The 20,273-nt window shown below is 40.8% G+C and overlaps 1 protein-coding gene across 1 annotated transcript in view; it reads left to right on the top strand.

The window, feature by feature from the left end:
* The window catches only part of adgra1b (adhesion G protein-coupled receptor A1b), a 171,096-nt gene that overhangs the window by 18,081 nt on the left and 132,742 nt on the right, over window positions 1-20,273 (top strand). The window contains exons 3-6 of the mRNA XM_023425928.2: window positions 10,608-10,679; window positions 13,074-13,145; window positions 13,367-13,438; window positions 13,884-14,047. Of these exons, the coding sequence (XP_023281696.1) occupies window positions 10,608-10,679; window positions 13,074-13,145; window positions 13,367-13,438; window positions 13,884-14,047 (380 nt within the window). The remainder of the gene's footprint in view (window positions 1-10,607; window positions 10,680-13,073; window positions 13,146-13,366; window positions 13,439-13,883; window positions 14,048-20,273) is intronic.

Genomic DNA, 20,273 nt, shown 5'->3' with positions numbered 1-20,273 from the left:
TCCTGGTGTGGAGACATTTTTCTACTTCCACCCCAAGGCTATGGAGGTGAAAGGAATTTCATTGCTCACAGCATTTAAAAGTTTCTACTGCCACGCTGGTAGCTCTATGAGGCACACACAAATCAAAAATTTTTACCCGATGATGGCACTAGATTAAAAGTTTTAATGACCACCATAGTTGTTACAGTGCATCCTGAGGCAAGCATGGAGATCTGAACTAAGTTTCATGGCAAATCAGCCAATAGTTGTTGAGACATCTTAGTTTAGAGCAAAGTGGTGAACAAACTGACATTGACATCCCTAGAGCCATGCCGCTGGTGTGAATAAAAAATCTATAGCTATGTGTTTTTCTTGTAAGTTGCTTTGGATAAAAGGGTCTGCGAAATGACTAAATGTAAATGTGTTTTTCCAGTTATTCCAGAAAAAGCCACACAACACAGTTTTAATATAAGAACTATATATTTCTCTTGGTAAAAAAGAGACTGGCTCCACTGTCCACAGGCTGCTCTGTGGATTATTTAAAGGGAATTTGTGCATCTGAGGTGAAGATGTTTTTATTTTTAGTCCCTAGTATTGGTCAAACTCCAAAAAAGCTGGAGCCTTGCATTTCCCACAATGCAACCAAAAGCTTCTTTTTTTTTTAGACCTTCCTTCCTGCCAGGTAAATGCCCATATCTTTCAAACTCTATGCCCCAGAAGCTCCTACAGTACCACAAAAGACATGCAACTGTTTTCAGAGGCTGTGTAACTCTCCTTGTGATGTGTAAACTGACCTTTATGTGTACAATCTGTAGAGTGCCTCTTCACCTGTAATTTTTCAATGCTGTGAGTTCCACATATGTAGCTCCATTCACCCCCACTGTATTGAGGTTAGCAAGAAGCCTTCCATAATATTACATCCAGGGCATTGTTTTTTAGCATTGCAACTTACCAAACCTCAGTAGGTTTATCGTAATACTTATCACCATCATCATGGAGTTCATGTCCTTTGCAAAAGATAAAAAGCAACTTTATTAATTCTCCAAGGAAAACACTTTTTAAGTGATTTACCTCTATAGCCTAGATAGCCTTCTCTTAATGGAGGCTCCCTGTATGTTGGATGATGGCCTGAATCGCCCCATATGGACACAAGCCCATTACCATCAGCCAAACTGGGTCCCACGGGAGCAAAAGCCGGAACAAAGCCCATCACTGTTCTCCGGTCAGGACACTGAATCTCGCTTTTGCTGCTTCATCATGGGTTCCCACCACAGAAAAACCCCTAGTGTGTGAAGAATCTGTGTGAAATAGATGAGGCTGGCTCTCATACTGATTATACGGCAAATTTGACACTGTGGTATGATGTTTTTATTAGATATATTGGATTGAAAATACATTTAATTGAACAATACAGGATTATTTTTACTAGACCTACATAGAATATATGCACGACCTGTATCGTGTAGAATGAATAGAGTCAGAATAGGTGTTGCTGTCGGCCTACACACTTTTCACACCCAGGATAAAAAAAAAAAAATAGAAGATTAAATAAAACAGATTGATTTTAGTGTTACACAATCCGACAGTAACTTTAAACTACAAAATTGTGCATTGATATAACCATAAGGTACAAGTATTTTCTGACTGTAAAATGTACACACTGCTCTTGAAATAAGCAGGCTACAGGCATGCTGTATATCATTGGCATCAGAGTCAAAGTATCTTTACAGTAGTGGTTATTTTTATAGACACAGTGGTGTATGTGCCAGTACTTTTATTCTTAGCAGACTGTCTAAATGTTTTTTATTGAAAGTAGTGGGTCTGCTTTTTCATCTGTTTGACCAGACGTTATTTAGCCTGAGGAATTTGGAGGCAGGCTGTGCAGACTGGATGGACCTCGGCTCAGGGCAGAGACACTATCAGAATTCAGAATGGCATCTGCAATTGCTCATTCTGAAAAGCAGATGACAGGAGGTGTGAGGAGGCGTCCTTTAAAGTTTTTGCAACTCCGGTTGTTCCCAACAACAAGTTGACGTTTATTCAGTCCTCCTTGTGAACGCGTCTCCTTGCGAGGTGATTGATGAGGGTGTGGCAGACCGCTGAAGGACACATCCTCCGCCTGGTTGTGCATAAGAATGGGTGACAGGTTGAAGTCCAGACCTGGGGAGCAGAGTGCAGGTGGGAAAAGCTCGATGATCACATGATCATAAACCAAACTGACCCTGGGGTTATCCTAGTCGGTCAAAGGTCAGAGGTTAGTGGCAGGGACTTCAGGGAAAAAAATCACAATATTATTGATCCATTGGAGTCAATAATACTTCATTAAAGCTGACCACTCCGTCCAAGATTTTAAATACATATCAGTGTGTCACTTCTGTCAATATCCTTATGCCATCATGTCAGTGTAAAAAATAATGTGTTCAAACTGAGTCAGGATATTATAAAAAATAGAAATTAAATGTAAAAAGATTTTTTTCCCTCTTATACTCGAATTATGAACCATTTCATTTTACATCCTTGACGAACAACATGTACATCAATATCAAAAACGCTGAAATGGTGCAATTATTTTATCTGATTAACCCCTCAGTATTAACTACCTTCTCAGTCTTTTGTGCACCATCAATAAATAATTGCATCAAATTTCTATTTACATTCATATTCCGCTTCAGTGTGTGCATGCTTTGCATGTTGGTGAGCAGGTTGCTGTTGCAGTGGCCGTCTACATTTTCCAGATTTTCCTTTAGCATGTAAAAAGTGTTGCTGTTTTTTTTCTGTTTACCTAAGAGAGGACATGAAGTAAGATGAAGCCTTAAATGGATCAAAGTGAGGCCTTGAAATATGAATGCTTTTATTGTTATTTTACAGGAGGCCATTGCTGAGTCACAGTTGAGGCGAAACATGTGAGCACCATGGGTGTGACCGATTTACTGACCAAGTTTGGAGAGACAGAGGAGACAGATTTCTTCTTCTGTCCTGCCTCTGCTTGACTTTTCTGGCGCTGTTAGTCACAGATCGTCTCTTACAATTAAAAAGCAGCAGATGGATACTGTAAACTCCATCATAATTTAAGAGAAACATTTATAATATTCATTTGCGGTTTGGGAGCATTGGGAGTTGTTTCTTTTTTTGTTGTGTTATGCTATTTAAAAAATACCAAGAGAGCAGGAGGGCTCGGATCAAAAGCAGCTCTTAGAAGAATTTGTTTCACACTCTCCTTGACCTTTTGCTTTGTTCTGATAGAAATATCTCACACAGATGAGAACAGTAACTCCAAAATTGGATACAATTGTGGAGCTGTTAACAAAGTAAATCTTCCTCACAGTTCAGAGTCCCTCAGATCTTTTTCTCTATACTCTGTAAAGCCTTGTCTGTTGGTTTCATGTGACTGTTTTAATTTTGTTTAAGTGTGGGCTGAAATGAAGGTGTCTTCACATATGTGAGTGGCATCCTGCTCTTCTAAAGCAGATGTGAAATCTAAGAAAATCCCAGCAAACATCCCCTAAGCACTGCTCATCCACCCACGAGGAATAAATTGCACTCCAGAGGTAGAGAAGTGGCAAAGACTCACATCTTGAAAAATCTGTGCAATTTTAAATATACTGTATAGATAGATAAAAATAATCATAACGTCAGTATTTATGCAAAATATTCCCTGCATTACATTGATGAGTGTTGACTGTTTCAAATAGGCTTTTTGATTGTGCTGTGTGTCTTGCCAAGAAGGTTGAATAATTAATTTATGCCCACAGGTCCTGTATGTAATATTTCCATAATCCAAACACACATAGAGGAAGGTCCATTGCTGTTTGATGCTCTGGCAACGGTAGCTACAAGGCTGTCACAATGCCTGTCAACACATATTTATTTACAACCCAGTAAGTGGTTATCTGTCTCGGTGAGTGTTTGCTGCAATTCAGAGCGTGTGGCCAGGCCTTCCCTCAAAGCATCTGCAAACTGACCCATGAATATTTAACATGAATAAATGGTTTTAATAAACGCATCTCACATTAGCATCAGGGTTGGTGCCAATGTACATTACATTTAGTCAAGTTCATGACAGAGCCAGTTAAGAGTTTTTACTGGAAGGAGGAGAGAATTCAAGTAAGAGATTTGCTGCATCATTGTCAGTTGCAGTGCTGTGAAAAACAAAAATAAATGGCTAATATCCTGAGTATCTGCTATCTCTGTCTGTACAAGCAGCCCATAGCTACGTATCATTGTTCAGTGACCTCTAGTGGCTGCAGGGATTATGGCAGGAGCAAAGAAAGAAGTCAGGTGATGTAGTATAAAGAGAGCGACAAAGTCCATGTCATGAAGAGGACAGATTTGTTTCCTGTGTGAAACCGATGGTTAGCGATGTTTCTTTTATCCATGACTGTTCTGTGACCTTAACTGAATGTTTATTGCTGTAACATTGATGATGAAGGTCCTCTAACCTTGAGGAAGTATATATTGTCACCCAAACCACAACCTTTTCCTGAACCTACACAAGTAGTTTTTGGGCTTAAACCAAATTAAACCATTTATTTTTGTTACCATGACGACAGAAATGCTTTATGTCTGTTACTGGTATCTTCCTATGGGTCACATTATCGTTATTATGATGATAAAGGCCTGGTACATAGACTGTATATAAAGATGGACGTAACCTTGTGATGTTCTGAAGAGAGGTTTCGAAGCTCAGAGTCGGCTGCTCCGCCATCGCCATCTTGGCAGAGCCTGACTTTACCTCACTCCCAGCTAATCACAAAATGGGCGGGGCTTATGTGGCGCTAAGACATTGGTGAATGCTGGTTTGTGGTGACCATACGCTCACTCACCTGTCACTCAAGAGGCATGCCCTCAATTATGCATAACTGTAAGCCTCAATGAAATCATCTATTTAGTCAGGAAGGGGGGGGGGGGGGGGGGGGGGGGTAGCTATAGAGACCAAAACCATCTTCTTTACCAGGCTGTAAACATGTTTATTTCTGTTGTGAAGTTGGACATTTTAACATGGGAGTCTATGGGGATTGACTCACTTTTGCAGCCAGACTCAAGGGGCCATTTGGGGAACTGGTATGCCTGCTGCTGAGAGGCTCCTATGGGTCGTATCCGAGGGTATGGACCAGCAACCTATCGATGGGTCATTTAGATTGGTACTTGTTATGGTATCTCCACTCAGGCTGCAACTACTGATTATTTTCAATATCAATTAATCTGTGAATTTAGTCCACACAGTTGTGAACAAGACTCTGAAGCCATGGTAGTGGCAGTATTAAACACACAGTGCAGCTGAGCTTGATAGGAATGATATTAGTTTAGCAAACCATCCAATAGTTGGGACATTTCAATCAAAACCACAAATGTGAACCTGATGTTGGCGTAAAACTCAAGAGGAAAAGGCTCCAGGAATCATGAAAGTGTGGACATCATGAATGTGTGTACCAAATTTCATGGCAATAGTTGTTGAGATATTTAACAAAAACAGTGTGTATGTCTTCACTGATCTGACCTGATTATTAGCCGTCTGACACGTGGGATTTTTCTTGTTTACTGGAAACAAGGTGCCTTTGTGTTCAGACGCTCTGATTTACCAACATTGCTGCTGAGAAACATGACAAGTTATACTAATGAATGTATGTCATCTTCTCATTTCAGTAAGTGCGCATACAATGGAATTCATCATGCAGCATCACTTTCCATTTGGATGAGTGCCCAAGTGGCCACAGAAAGCTTCACTTTTATTTGCTTACATACTTGATGTAGAATTTGACCTTTTGTGAATCAGATGGTATTTTGATAATCATATCAGCATTGAGATCCATTTAATGAGACTGTCCATGATGAAATACCGTTTGCTATCAAAGAAAAACAGTGGTCTGTCTACAGGCAGTGCATTGAGCATGTGTGTGGTCTGGCCATTGTCTTCTCTGTGAGCGTACGTGTGTGCACACCTCCGTATCAGTGTGGCTATATGATGTGGTAATAATCATCTCGATTCAGGGAGGAATCTGCCCATTAGTGTCACATAGTGAACAGTCTGATATGCTGAGGGTCACATGGCTCGGGAGAAATTGAGCAGGCTAAGATATACAGTGCAGTTTAAATTAATTGGGAAGCACTTCAGTAGCTTTTCAAACATTAACCACAAATGGTGGAGTTTATACAGAGGGTTGCTCCTGCTCTTCAAACACACAGGGCTGGGGGAGTAGAAAATGGTTATTGTTTAAACATTCATCTCATTTGAGCTGCTCCAGCTGTATCTACAACGGATATGTGGGGCAAGTCTCCCCAAAGGTAGTTATCATTTGTTTGTATGTGTGTGTAGCATAAATTCTCAAATTGTGGCCAGGGCCTTTGTTTACCTCAACTGAAGAGAAAACCAAGTCTTTATTTTAGACAGACTATTATCAGAGTCAGTACTTTCCCCTGCTCTGTACGTATATTTAATATACTGTAGTAAAAAGACTCCCTGTTTTCTGATTTGCTCCACTTATGTTGTTGCTGTATGCTGCCACCACACATTCAGTGCTATCTCTATCTGTTTTACATTAAAAGCCTCAGGTGGCATGTTTTCTTTCTGGAGGGCTGTTATTGTGAAACATTGCAAGTGTGTACATAGGAAGTGTAGAATTTTATTATAAGAACATGTCAAAATACAACTAGACAATCAGACTGAGAAACTCAAACCAGCTAAGTGAGTAGTGGGGCACTACTCTGATTGAAATAATGTGGAGATCTCTCATCTGTTGAACCACCACTGAAATGTACACAACCCATACCGGTCGCCTTAACAATTGCCAAAAAGAGAATACTTATAAACTGGAAAATAGAAACAACGTCTCAACATCCCAGTGGCATCATTTACTATGTGAAATGATCTCAATAGAAAGACATGTTTCAACAAATAACAACCAAATAGACTAATTTCAGAATCAATGTCGGAATCCTGTTATGCGTGACTGAGTTAGCTTGGTGGTTAACATGGAAAGAGGGTTCAATCAGTCACCTGAATGTTCTGTGTGGCGTTCCTCCCACAGTCCAGAGTTACGCTCTTTAGGTAACTTGATAGCTCAAAACTGCCCCTAGGTGGTTATCTGTCTCTGTGTGCGTTTGGCTGGCGATCTGTCCAGGGCTACCCTCACTCAATATGCACTGCGACCCTGAACAGGATAAGCAGTTAAGAGAATAGATGTGTGGAAATAAACCTGAATGAGTGTTATGGTAACCGATGTCTGGATTTTGACTGTAATGACTGAAAAGAATTGTGCATCCCAAGGCCAGAGCAGCTGGGAACCACTGAGTGAAGTAACGGTATATGCAAGTAGCAGCAGCCTTGTTTATGTGTGTATACAGAAGGTTAGAGAGACTGAAGAGAGGGAGACCTCTTGAGGTCATGACCGTCAGTGCTCCTTCTTCTTATATGCAAAGTGGGTGTTGTACCTTGGAAAAATAGAAAAGATAAAAATAAGCTGTTCAGGTGATGGAGTAGGAGACATTTTTACCAGCTGCGATAATGTAGCTGGTATTGTTTTCACCTTGTGTGTGTGTGTGTTTGTGTGTGTGTGTGTGTGTGTGTGTTTGTGTGTTTGTGGAATTAGGTTTAGGTTAGGGGATTTAGTTGTGACGGTTAAGGTTAGGGTAAGAAGCTAGGGAATGCCTCATGTCAGCAATGCCACAAAGATAGCTGTTCAAACGTGTGTGTATGTGTGTATGGCAAAATGTGGTCCTGGAAACTACTACTGTAGTGGGAACTATCACAGAGGCAGTTTTTTCTACTTTGGCAGGTGTTTATATGTCTGTGTCTGTAAACAGATTTTGTCACTGTGATAGTGTCACGACCTGCAACACACAGTTACAAAACCTTCATGTCTGTAGTTGAGATCACAATGAAGGCTGATGGGTGTGGTCCGACCCATGAGTGCTGAGTATTCATGTAATTATGTATGTAATAATGACTACTAATAATGTCCGGCATCACGTCTTGTGTAATCCTGGTGTCAGACGGTCCTTAGTTAATTTTATCGAGGGCCCACATCAAACAAGAGAGGAAAATTTACTTTGTCAAACAGGACTCTGATGTTAGAACAATACAAACATCATAATATGATGTATGCTGTGCAAATAATTATTTGAGTTTGTTTTATCCTGTTTGGAGCGTGGATGTGTGGAGCTCATTAACAGAGGACGTTGCCAATCATGCCAGACAGTTAGTCACAGAAAAGGATGCTAAATTCACTTTCAAATAGTTTCCTCTGATTGTTGAAACTTTTTGGCACTCATCCTGTTGTATTATGTGGCAGACCCCACCCGTCTGGAGCCCCAGCAGTTTAACACACAATCATAATTTATAACATTTATTTGTAGATTCTTGTTGGCTCAGGTCTGATGACTATAAAAGGTTGTTGTGTTGCCCAGGATGCCATTGTTTGTTTTATATGGCTTTAAAAAATTACCTCATCCAGGGAGTCAGTGAGACAAACAAGGATACAGTTGACACTTAAGTGCACTTTGAATAACAGGATTATAGTATAATGACAAAAACCCATATATCACAATTATTTTCTCTGTGAATATTATGGTAACAATGTCCCATAAGGTTGTCTCTGCTGTTGGTTGTATGTACATTATAAAAATGGATTCAGCCTCGATACATGTGCACCAGCACATTTCCTGTATGTAGCCTCCCTGAGTGGTGACCTCTGACCCTTGGTAAGGCAGTCAGTCGATGAGGTGGAAAGTTTTGAACATTCAGCAAATTCAGAGACGGTAGAGCAGTGAGCAGCAAGACGGTTTCAGGATAAAAGGAGTTGCTGCCGGCACAACGGATGACCTCTTGACCTCCACCCTACGCCCGCTCTTTTGTAGCATTTTGTACATGATCAAAGACTAGTTTGGATGAGAGAGCGGAGATGAGAGCTAGCCTCCGGCTGACCCGACTGGACCAGGGGGTTAGTCTCCCAGAGAGGCAACTTCAGTGATCATTCTAAGGTGTGCTACACCTTTTATTATGTGAATGACAAATCCTGGAGAATCTCATTAGTAAATTTGATTGTGAAAAGTCAGCAGAAATATAAAGTTGTTTGTTCAGCTGCATGTTGAGATGATGAGTTTAAACCAAGCACAGATTCATTACCAAATTTCAGATTAAGAGAATATGTGATATGATGTGATGTCTTCTTAATTTAAAAAATGAAAATGAAACAAAACGAATGAAAAGAAATGAAATGAAAAAAAAGAAAGAAAAAGAAATACAGGAGGTGAATGTCAATTACACATTTACACATTGTAAGTCTGGCTACAACCTGGTTGGAGTTACGTGTTGGCGAGTCCTAATGCTGCAGACAAAGTGTGTTTTAACCAAGGACCAAACAATTTAATACAAGACACAGATCATTAACCACAGATGGGAGTCATTCATCAGCTGCTAATGATGGCTTGTCTTCTGTATGTGTAACTAATGCTTTACATCGAGCACATTAACATCAGTTACTGTAACACAACCACAGCTGAGGCGTTACTGTGTATGTATCGTAGTAGTGGTGATGTCTCTACATGCAGATGAAGGTGCAGTACTGTACGGCTCCTGTAAATCTTTCATCCTGTATTGAATGAAGTGCAGTAAGTTATTTAGCTTGTGCTTTGTTAGGTAAAAGGGAGCATTTTGTAACCAAACTGTCCCACATGTTGAATAAACAGAGTTCTAGCATTACTTTTATTTTCACTTTGGGACAATGGCTGTGGCGCTGATAGTTATATTGGTCTTGTTTTGTTTCTTTTGGCCAGCCTTGATTTGGCCTGTATGACTGTTAATTTAAAAAAAGTTTTGGGCTACATTGTTGCTCACATTTGGAAGGCGCTACCTTTCTTCTCATTCTCATCACACTGGACACACAGTGTAGAGTTAGAGGAAACCAGGGACACAATTTCAGGAAGTTTTCTTTGGCCTGCAGAGAAAACCCATAGAGGAGATTTTTCTGAGATCCATTTTTAGTAGCGTCAGAGGTTTTGGGGTATAGTCAGTGGGGGCGGACAAGGAGTGCCTGGCTGAAAACCGCAACATGTGTGTTTTTGCCTCTTGTCTGGATGTGGTCTGGGTCTTAAGAATGCAGGAAATAGTTTGTGCTGTCCAGCTAACAGGTGCAAGCTTACTCACTGATGAATTTCCCTATTATTAGAATAATATAGGAACAAAGGTAACATTTGAATTAAAAAATTATTTAAGAATAGCATAAGTTGACGCTTGGCGCTCTTATTTTTCATACTCTGGTTTGATATTGCTCAAAGTTGTCCTTATGCTAGACTTAAATTTTCTTTCTTTACTGCAGCTTGAAAAACCGAGTCCTTCCCTTTATTCCCTGCTGATCGCAAACCATTATTGTGTAGACTGCACTCTGTGAGAACTATAAACATCCTCATGCATGTTTTGAATGAATCACATTTCCTTGGAAGGTTTGGGTGTATACAGTCAGCAAGCATGAGCTCAAAACTAATGCCTAACCGCCTCTTTAAATCAGTGCAGAGAATAGATAGATAGATAGATAGATAGATAGATAGATAGATAGATAGATAGATAGATAGATAGATGATCACTAACTTAACTGTCGTTGCTAACTCTTCCTTTCTCTGTCTCTCATCTCCAGGGACCTGAAGAATAATTTGATAAGCACCGTGGAGCCCGGGGCCTTCCGTGGTCTGTTGGCTCTGAGGAGACTGTAAGTATGATGAAGCCTTGTAATAGCCTTCTCCAGGGGACACAGGGACAAGTCCTCTGGTTTTAGAGACAACGAGTAGGAGTGTCTTAACTGCAGAGTGAAGAGAGTACTGAAATGTTTAACTGAGGCAAATGTGCTGAAACCACTACTTCAGGCTTTTGTGAACTTTCATTATCCAGACACAACTAACCGAGGGCCGTTTTTTAAGCAGCGCCTTCCTTCATGTTCATACAGCCAGACACATTCACAAGTGGGAGCTGCCCGCTGTGATTTGGGAGGGTTTCATGTTTTGCCAGAGGGCACATCAGCTGGAGGGGTTAAGGAAAAGGAGAGCACTTGTCATTCACTTCCTCCACTCAGCATTTGGGGATTAGAACTACTGACCCTCTGCTGAGACTATAGATATGGGTCCATCCACTTGTTTTTATGCGCATTTTTAATTTAAGCATTAAAAAAACCGAGTGGAAAAAAAAACTTGAAATAACACAAAACGTTCTTGGGCTTGGCTGATGTAGGAAAGTTGGTGTATCAATGAAATTCGAATGTGACAACATGCAATGGAAACAGATTTAACGGATAAATCATGACGTAAGCTAATGAAGCTTGTGACTTAAATGACCACGGAGGCTCCCACTCCACTGAGGAGAAGGAAAACAGTGGCAGATGAAACAGACTGTAACGTTCCTCAAATTAATGAAACCATTTGAGGCTCGAATGCTGCTCTTTTAATTATGTCATCTTGTTGCGCCAATCTATTGGCACCCAACTGGAAAATTAGCACCAACAGCTGTTTATCAATGCACCCAACTCCTCATAGTCACATTATGGTAGCAGATCACCATTCTTGCCTGGGCTAATATATTGTTTAAGAGTAGTACAAGTGGAAAGGGGGTAAAGTCTGCAAGCTGGCACAGAAAGTTCAGTTCATTACACAGGTAAATGTAGCTACAGTTTGCTAACATTGACCACCACAGGGAAACTCTTGATGGACCGCTACAGCCTGCAAGGTAACGCTCATGGGACCGATGGGGTTTGCCAAGCTAGCACCACTGCTAGTGACCTTATTTGCTAACATGCTGACTGACCACTATTGGCTTGCTGTGGGTTGATTTTGAATGTTTGATGAGATTTTATCAAAAAATATTAAAACTGACACATTTCACATTTTTTTCTTGAGCATATAATACAACTATAATACAGGAAGTGAAAAAAATGAATAACTTTCATTTATATTTAATTTTTATTTTCATAATCAGTCAGGAGGGAGCTTAGGCTTGCTACAAATGTTTATTTTCTTTCTCATTTCTTTGGTTTGAATATAGTTTTAAAAATTTGTACATTTCTCTGTACAAGTAGACAAGCTAGGAAGGCTGAGGAAAATGTGCCTATTCACGCCTTTGGCTGCCTCGGTTTGTCATGTGATCTTAACCTTTGCAGGTTGTAGAAGGTCACTCCCAGCCATCTTAAGCTGTTGATCAAACCACACTAAGGTGTAGTGGCAAAACTCTATAAGTGTATTGAATTGAGCAATGGTGTGTTTTCTTTTTTATCAAAGTTTTATAATGTTTCCTAATCAACAGTGTGCAAATTTGGTCTTTTGAAATTACGTAAAATGTTGTGTCTTACAAACTTATTTGCAATGCAAAGATGCACAAAGCTGTAGAAAAGAGTTTTTTTCCCCCTTCGTTTATGATGACCTCTTCTTCTCAAGCAATCTTTTCAATGATTACTCTCATCCTGGCTTTCTACATATAGGCTTCAGAGTGAGTGACATGATTGCAGCCTGATAGTTAGTGGGATCTGGGCTGGCAGGGATGCAAGCAGTGAGTTATCCAAGCTGATTTGGGGCGCGTGTGCGCCAGGCTCGGGGAGCAGCAGAGTGCTAATTTAAGTGCTCCCCAACTGGTCATTACTCGAGTGCTCTGCTTATTTTCCCACAGCTGCTCCAGCAAAGCAGCTCTTTAATTACAGAGTGCGAGGGCATGGAGCCATGGACGCGACAGCGCTTAGCTACTTGCATATGGAAGCCCGCTGCGTTTGCGTGTGTGTGTGTGTGTGTGTGTGTGTGTGTGTGTGTGTGTGTTGGGGTGTGTATGCCAGCAATGGTTATGTGAGGAGTAAAAGGTTACAAAAGGTCAGGACAGATATTCCAGGACGTTGAATAGATGAATGAACATGGCACTGGTTTACTAACACAGCTTTCACAGCTGTTCAAGTTCCCTATGTTTTAAGAAGGCAAGTATGCATGAAAACAGATATAAACACAGACACATATTTTTGCTGATGATTCCTATTTTGTCCTGTCTCTTCTTGTGACTATAATATCAGTTGAATTTATATTTACCACATGAACTGCTGGATGTTGTTCTCGATTTACCTTTTTTGTCCATATAGGGACCTATCCAACAACAGGATTGGCTGTCTCTCCCCTGAAATGTTTCTCGATCTGGGCAACCTCTCAAAATTGTGAGTAATCCCTAAATTGAAAACATGAATAGCACTGCTTTATGCTCAATTTTCACGGTATAGAGAATATGGTGTTTGATATGGCCTTAGTAATGCATAACAAAATACATAATTTGGTTTTGGTGCTTGCGAAGAGTGGTCTGTTTCTGAATGAATGTCTTTGTGTGTGTGTGTGTGTGTGTGTGTGTGTGTGTGTGTGTTTTCCTTTTTTCCACAACCAGGAATTTATCTGGGAACATCTTCTCCACGCTGACCGTGGGACTTTTTACACACCTCGTGGCTCTCAGAGTGCTGTAAGGCAAACACATAGCCTACACATACATGTACATTAAATACATTCACTTACCTAAGTTGTGGTTAAAAAAACAAAAATAATCAAACCTTAGCTGTTATTGTTCAGTGTACAGTGGCAATTGTAAAAAAGTCAGGAAGTTACAGGCTGTTTTCACTGCAGATACTTTCTCTTATTATAGCAGGAGAAGCACAGGTGTAACTAATGACATTAACGATGGCTCTGTTCCACGTAGGTGAGCCAGTAAGCCTGGGAACTGGCACACACAAATGGAATGAAACCATCATTAATTTTATCAATTACACCTGTGTTTTCCTGTTATATGACTTGTCATAATACCTGCTGTGACAAACAGCCACTGAATTAAAGAAATCAATGGAAGGTTGCTCAAATCCACGAAACACAAGCACACAGTTATCTAACTGTATGCTGGTATGTCCCATCAGGCACTTCCACACTGAGACTTTATTCTGTGACTGTCAGCTGAAGTGGCTGCTCCTCTGGGCCCGAAGCAACTCAGTGAGGATTGGGAATGACACGGTGTGTGTGTTCCCCACCCACCTCCACGGCCTGGAGTTTCGCAACCTACGTGAACAACAACTCAGATGCGGTAAGTATAATAATTGTGTGAGGTTAACATAGACGGGCGGTACTTATTGGCTTTTAAAGGAGCTATCTGTAAGTTTTGCTATTCCTACACAGCCAGTGTTAGCATTAACAGCTTTTTACTTTCTAGTCTAGAAAAAACATTGCATGTTCAGCACTAACTTCCAGTTCCAGTCTGCCCTGAAGAACCCCTTGTCTCGTAAACACAATGATGGCTGAAGGTCTTATCAAGAGAGTCAAGAAACCACATTTGGCGGCATAGAAAACTTATAAATAGCTCCTGTTTTAGGTTCATATAAAATTAACGAAAATCAAGGGAATTAAATGTAAAGAAAAGCATTTAGTGCAAAAAAATGAATTGACAAATCTTTCAACATATGATATTTTGTATTCAAAGGAGCAATTTGTCAGTTTTCTAACTAGCCTTGAGGAAATGTTGCAAGTTCAGGGTCAAACCTTGTTCCTTTATTTGCCAAGAGCCTCTTGTTTTGCTTCTATTACTCTATGACGATTGGCCTGTCTTCTCACTTTCTGACAAGAAGTCACTATAGCATCCAGTCTGCCCAGAGGGAGTATTACAACCTATGGTCTTGTAAATGCAACAAAGCTCTTGGCAAAACTGTTAAGAAAACAGCTGTTAATGCTAATATTGGCTGGCAATAGCAAAACTTACAAATACCTCCTTTAAATAAAAAGAAAAAATATTATTTATATATATATATACTTATTTTTTCCTGCATCAGACTGAATTTTTAGCATCAAAAATAATAACCTACCCACAGTCCACAAATAATGCTCTACATAATTAGCACTTTTGTTAATTAGTTAATAAATTCCACCTGGCGTCCCAGGTGTAAACTAGTCCTTGATTAAAGCCAGCAGGTCTCGGAGTCCTGAAATTGACTCTCTTACAGACTTTGTCAGATAGGAAGTGTTTGAAAAGTTATCTTCCTTTAGGGGACATATGTTGATTTTATCAAGCAAAAACAATGGCAGGATATAAGACATCTGAATTATTCTTTGTTTCTTTTATCATTCACAAGAGGCTGCAGAGGCATCTTGATTTGTCTGATTTCAAGATAAGCAGTTTGCAATTGTCTGTTTTGAAGGAAAAATAAAATACTGTAATGAATTATGAATGCTGTAGGGAGTTTTGAACTAAAAACTGAGAGGAGCCTAGCTGATAGTGAAGTGGAGCCCTTTGTGAGGATACCTGGGCTGTGTGGTTCTACTGGGTGTTTACTATAAATGAACTACATGATGTGTTATGTTTAAAGTAAAGCTTTTGCTGGACCCCAGAATTCAGGCACTGAGGCAGAAGAGCGAAGTAACAAAGGCAGTTTATTGTAAAAAATTAGGAAAAGCTGGAGCTGAGATTGCTGGAGAGATTGGGATGGGCAGCAGAGAAGGGAAATGGGCTGGACTGGAGGGACTGGGGGACGAAAGCTAAGCTGGCTAGCTCCCAGTTCTCAGGCTGGAGTTCATATACACGGAGGAGCTGGGCAAGGTTCTGGTGTACAGGTGAAGGTGAATCTGGAGCACAGGCAAACAATAGTTACACTGAAGTCAAATGTGACATGAGGAATCATGAACAAAAACTAGACGGTTTCCATAACATGGTACCATATGAGTCAACGTACAATCTGGTGAAGACTATAGTGAAAAGCTGGGGTGTAAATAATGCAGGGGCTTGTTGAGTTAATGAGCTGATCAGAAGCAGGTGTGCAGGGGGTTTGGCAGGAGCAGGACCATGCCCAACAACATGCAAACCAAAGGTGTACTTCCACTGCAGGAACTTTCCCCAGGAACCAGGAACCTTTTAAGGAACTATGCGTGTTTTAACTGCAGCAACCAGGGTCTAAATTTAGTTCTAGGGTAATTGATCGACCCCCAAAAAAGTCTCTGGTTGGGGTGCAGTACTTTCCAAAGGTTCAGGAACTTTGGGGGGTGTGGTCCACAGTGCTGAACATTTCTGATTAGTTGAGTACTTGCTGCATTTTATTTCACACACCATGTTTAAAAGCCTGCAGCTGCAAGCCAGCTGTTTCGTTTTGATTCGATACTGTTGTTTTTCATTGTGGTTCGAGAAGGAGAAGAAAGCCTATGACAGATGGACTGACGACAAGGTCCAGGCCTTGCTCACCATTTACGCAGAGCACAAATGATGATGCCGGCCTGTCCATCACTTCTATGGCGTCATTGTTGTTCTATAGCCTTCCTCTTGTTCTTACCGCAACCTACTGGACTGGAGGTGTAGTGCATTTACCTCCATTGCTTTCCCATACATCATCAGCCTGATTTGCATAAACTTCGCAGGACTTTAGGCCGTGGTGGAAACGCAGACAACAGTGGGCCACAGGAACCTTTTAGTTCCTGAAGAAAAGTACTTTTTGGTCCAAAGGCGGCTCAAGAGAGAGGCAGACTGGGGACAAATGAAGGAGGGGGAAACAGCAGGAACACAAGGGAATGAGACAAAGCTGATACCTAACCATGAAATTTCTGTATTTTCCTATGATAACAGAAAATCTCCATAAATGTCTACATGTGTAAAGATCAATGCATCCTTTGATTTTTTGGAAACAAAATGAGAAGCCCACAAACCTCCAACCAATAAATCCCAGATTATTTTTCCTTTTTTGTTTTTAGAACATTTTAAAGCGAACAAGCAAGTGTTTCAGACCTTAGGGCTAGATTGAATGGGCATTTTGCTAAGCTCTGAAATCTGTAAGATAAGGGATATCTTTACACTTTAAGAATGCCTCCTGAGATTTCTCATTAGCAAAAAACAGTTTAATGTCACTAACATCACATTTTCAAGTGGTTAGCACAATGAAAACTTGATTAACTAGATCTATACTGATAATACGTTTCCCTCTCCACTGTTATCTCTCCTCCTGCTGTGAACTGTTTGACAAGCCTAATATAAGGCAATGATTTAGTGCAAAATTGCCAGTGAGAAAACTCCAGGCTGCATCTCATAAGGCAGTCTTGTGTTATCTATTCCCTATTATGTACCACCTGTGTTAGGAGCAGCAGGTGCTTTAAAAGCCAGAGGAAGGAGCTTATGCTACAGAGGTTGCTGGTTCAAAATTCCCTCATCAGAGGTGGAAATCTGTGTCGGGAAAATGAATTAGCTCTGTCCTCCCCTGCCTCTCAAATTGCTGTCAAAGTGCTTTCAGTAAAGCATATAACACTTGAGCTGGGGGTCGCTCTTCTTAAGCTTCTCAGGGGCCAGTGGTAGAGGACTAAAGTTGAACTGGGCAGATGCCAGGTGTGAAAATGTCTGAATATGCAGCGAGTGGTTGCTGGAGTAGATCAGGCCTGCTCAGCAAAAACTTCTCTATAATTACAGTTTTGCAGAGTGGGAGGTCCTTCATTTAAAATCTACACAGCATGGTGTGTGTTTGCCCTGACCCACAGCAGAGGAGCAGAAAAACAAAAGAAAGAAGGAAAGAATACTGAGAAGAAGAAAGAAGAATTCACTGTAAGACTAAAACTTTTGTATCTATGTTTGATTTTTACAATACTAGTGTAGTTACATTTCTTGTTCCAAGAGGCTGACAAATTAATGACATTTTTTTATTTTTTATTTTATTTTTTAATATTTACATTATTTGCACAACTGCAACTTTTAAAGCTCTGCTATTATTGCCATGATACGGCAATGCTGGCATTAAGCCAACTAATGATAGCAACATTTGCTGAACACAATAATAATATTAGTTCCAGCAAGTTAGCTAACATTGTCATGCCTGCTGTAGCTGTAATGAAAACAGACATGTAATATTATGTAGCCATCAAGTAACTTACACATGGAGGAGAAGAAAAGCCAGTCTTATTCGAGCTGGAGCCCTTTAGCAGCTCTTAAGTCTCTCCATCTCGGTAAAGCCAGACAGGTATTGGTGCCACGGTCGGACTGGGAAAGAAATTCAGCCTTGGACTTATCTGCTGGGACCAGCCGCGTGATTGACAGGAGCACAGAGTGGGCTGTTAAAGACAGTGACAAAGCCAGTAAAGACACTGATGGAACCGGTAAAAACTTTATAAATGTTTTGATGGTCCACCGGCTGACCGGGATGTGAGCCAGTAGTCCCCTGGCCAGTTTGCCTGTGCTCTGGTCTTATCTCTTTGCCAGAGGCTTTTTTTAGATTAAAAAAACATGGTTTCTTCAGTGTGCCATGTGGGACGTCCCTTTGTGTTTCTAAACAGAGGCAGGGCCAATGGTTTAACAGGGTGCGGCCAGCTTGCACTAACATGCACCTGCCGCCATCCTGGATACCAAAATACAGAGGGGATGTGACATTGTTCTCCGCTCAGGACACCATTACTCCACTATATATTTCCATTGAAAATAGTTGTTTGCTGCTATATTGTTATTGTTATGCCTTTAGGCCTAAATATGAGTCTGAAGACTAAAAGATTAAAACAGAAGTTGCAGCATGGTGTCTGTCAGTAGTGGGTGCATCAAACTGAGTTTTTAGGCAGAATAAAATGGCCTCTTCACTGACTAGAACCTGTTAGCTACGGTAAAGAGAAATCCAAGAGTCTTTACTTTCTTTTTTTCTGAAAAACTAGTTACAGACAGGCAATCTCCCCCTGCCTCCCTCCCTGTCTCCCCTCCGTTGCTCTATCTCCATGCTCTATGCTGCGGTCCACAGGGAATTGTATCTCATATGTGATAGAATCATCCTCCTCTTCTCCTTACATCTGGTTGACGCAGGGGATATTGCTTTGGAATGAGAAAATCATTGGTTAGTGGTGGAGTGTGTCTGTGTGTTTGTGCATGAGTATATGTGTGAAGCTAGGGACGTTATACGACGATGCACTGTATGCATGGTGTTAAACCATTTGCAGAAAACTAATGAGGAGAAACTTATCCCAATGTGAAGCATGTATATGTTCAACCCCCTGCAGTTTGTGTGTTGGAATACACAGATGGCGTCGTCCTGAGATGTCTGCACCGCAGACTTTCTGGAGTTATTCTATGTAATCCTAATTGTATGTGTTTTTCATTTACACAGAACAATCCAAAGCAATTACAGGGTAATTCTGCGCATTGCATGGACAAAGAGCCATGAGTGGAATCCAGTGGCAGGACGAGGAATGCTCCTTTCAGGCCTTAAAGCATCCATTATGGGATTACACTGATAACGTTCTGGGCTTCCTGCTATTGCCATGCTTGGATCCATCCGCCTTTCCACAGCACAACTCCATCTTACAATACCTTATTCACTCACTTGACAACAAGCAATTTTCAATTGGATACAGTGGGATGCTCTAACAACCACATTTCTAAATGTTATTTGATGGTTGTTATTTCCATATGGTTTCACTTTGTGAGGGTATGTTGTACACTGGCTGGGACATCGCTGAGGCTGTTTGGATGGGATAGTACTAAGAACCTTATGCTAGCTTCTTGTTATCAGGAAAAACCATGGGATTGGATGAAAATATCCCTCTTCCACACTCACATACTATTGGAAATATTAATATTTCTTCAATGAGATCTTCTCCATTTGTTTTTATGAAGATCTGTCATCGAAGATGCATCTGTTTCTTTCTCCAGCGGCTCCAGCGTGATGGGTAGCAGATGTCTGCACCACACATTCCAGCAATGAGCCCTGGTCCCTCCACTGATACAGGTCAGGTACTGCCTGCAAATGAGGGGGAATGGAGGGGCGCATGCAGCTTCCTGCCAGGATCAGGTGCTTCCTGTGTTGAGGTTAGGGCAGGCTTCTGTTTTACTCATCTAGCCACAGCCCTCTGGTTCTTTAACACTGCTGGGATGAGAGCTGCAGCGCAGACTTAAAGAGTGGAGCTCACATGCTATATTATATGCTGCAGGACAAGCCTCTGCTTTCTATAGCAGTATTTATTGCATGATGACACAGCAGTGCAATTGCCCTTTATGGGCATCGTGTCATTAAATTAAATTTCATGTGCAGGCCCAAGTCTTTTAGCCCGTGGTGTGCCTCTAATAATTTAATGATATAAAAATATCATCAAATATAACTCAACATAGTCTGTCATATTAGTCTTTGAAGTTCAGTCACACACCTCCTTTTAAATCAGGTTCTTTGAGGAAGGGATAATGAAGTGACTCTAGAAACACATACAGGAGAATCAGTCTGAGCATGAGAATATCTACTTGTTTCATTTCATTAACTGTTGTGGTTTGGATCAAAGTCAAGATTGAAAAGTAAAACCTTCACTGTGTGTGAATAAAGACG

This window comes from Seriola lalandi, unplaced genomic scaffold, assembly GCF_002814215.2.
Source record: "Seriola lalandi dorsalis isolate HSWRI2012SDOR001 ecotype SW California unplaced genomic scaffold, Sedor1 jcf7180002054795, whole genome shotgun sequence".
Classification (NCBI taxonomy): Eukaryota; Metazoa; Chordata; class Actinopteri; order Carangiformes; family Carangidae; genus Seriola; species Seriola lalandi.
Note: the sequence above shows the minus strand (reverse complement) of the source record. Positions and strands in the feature narration are given on the sequence as shown.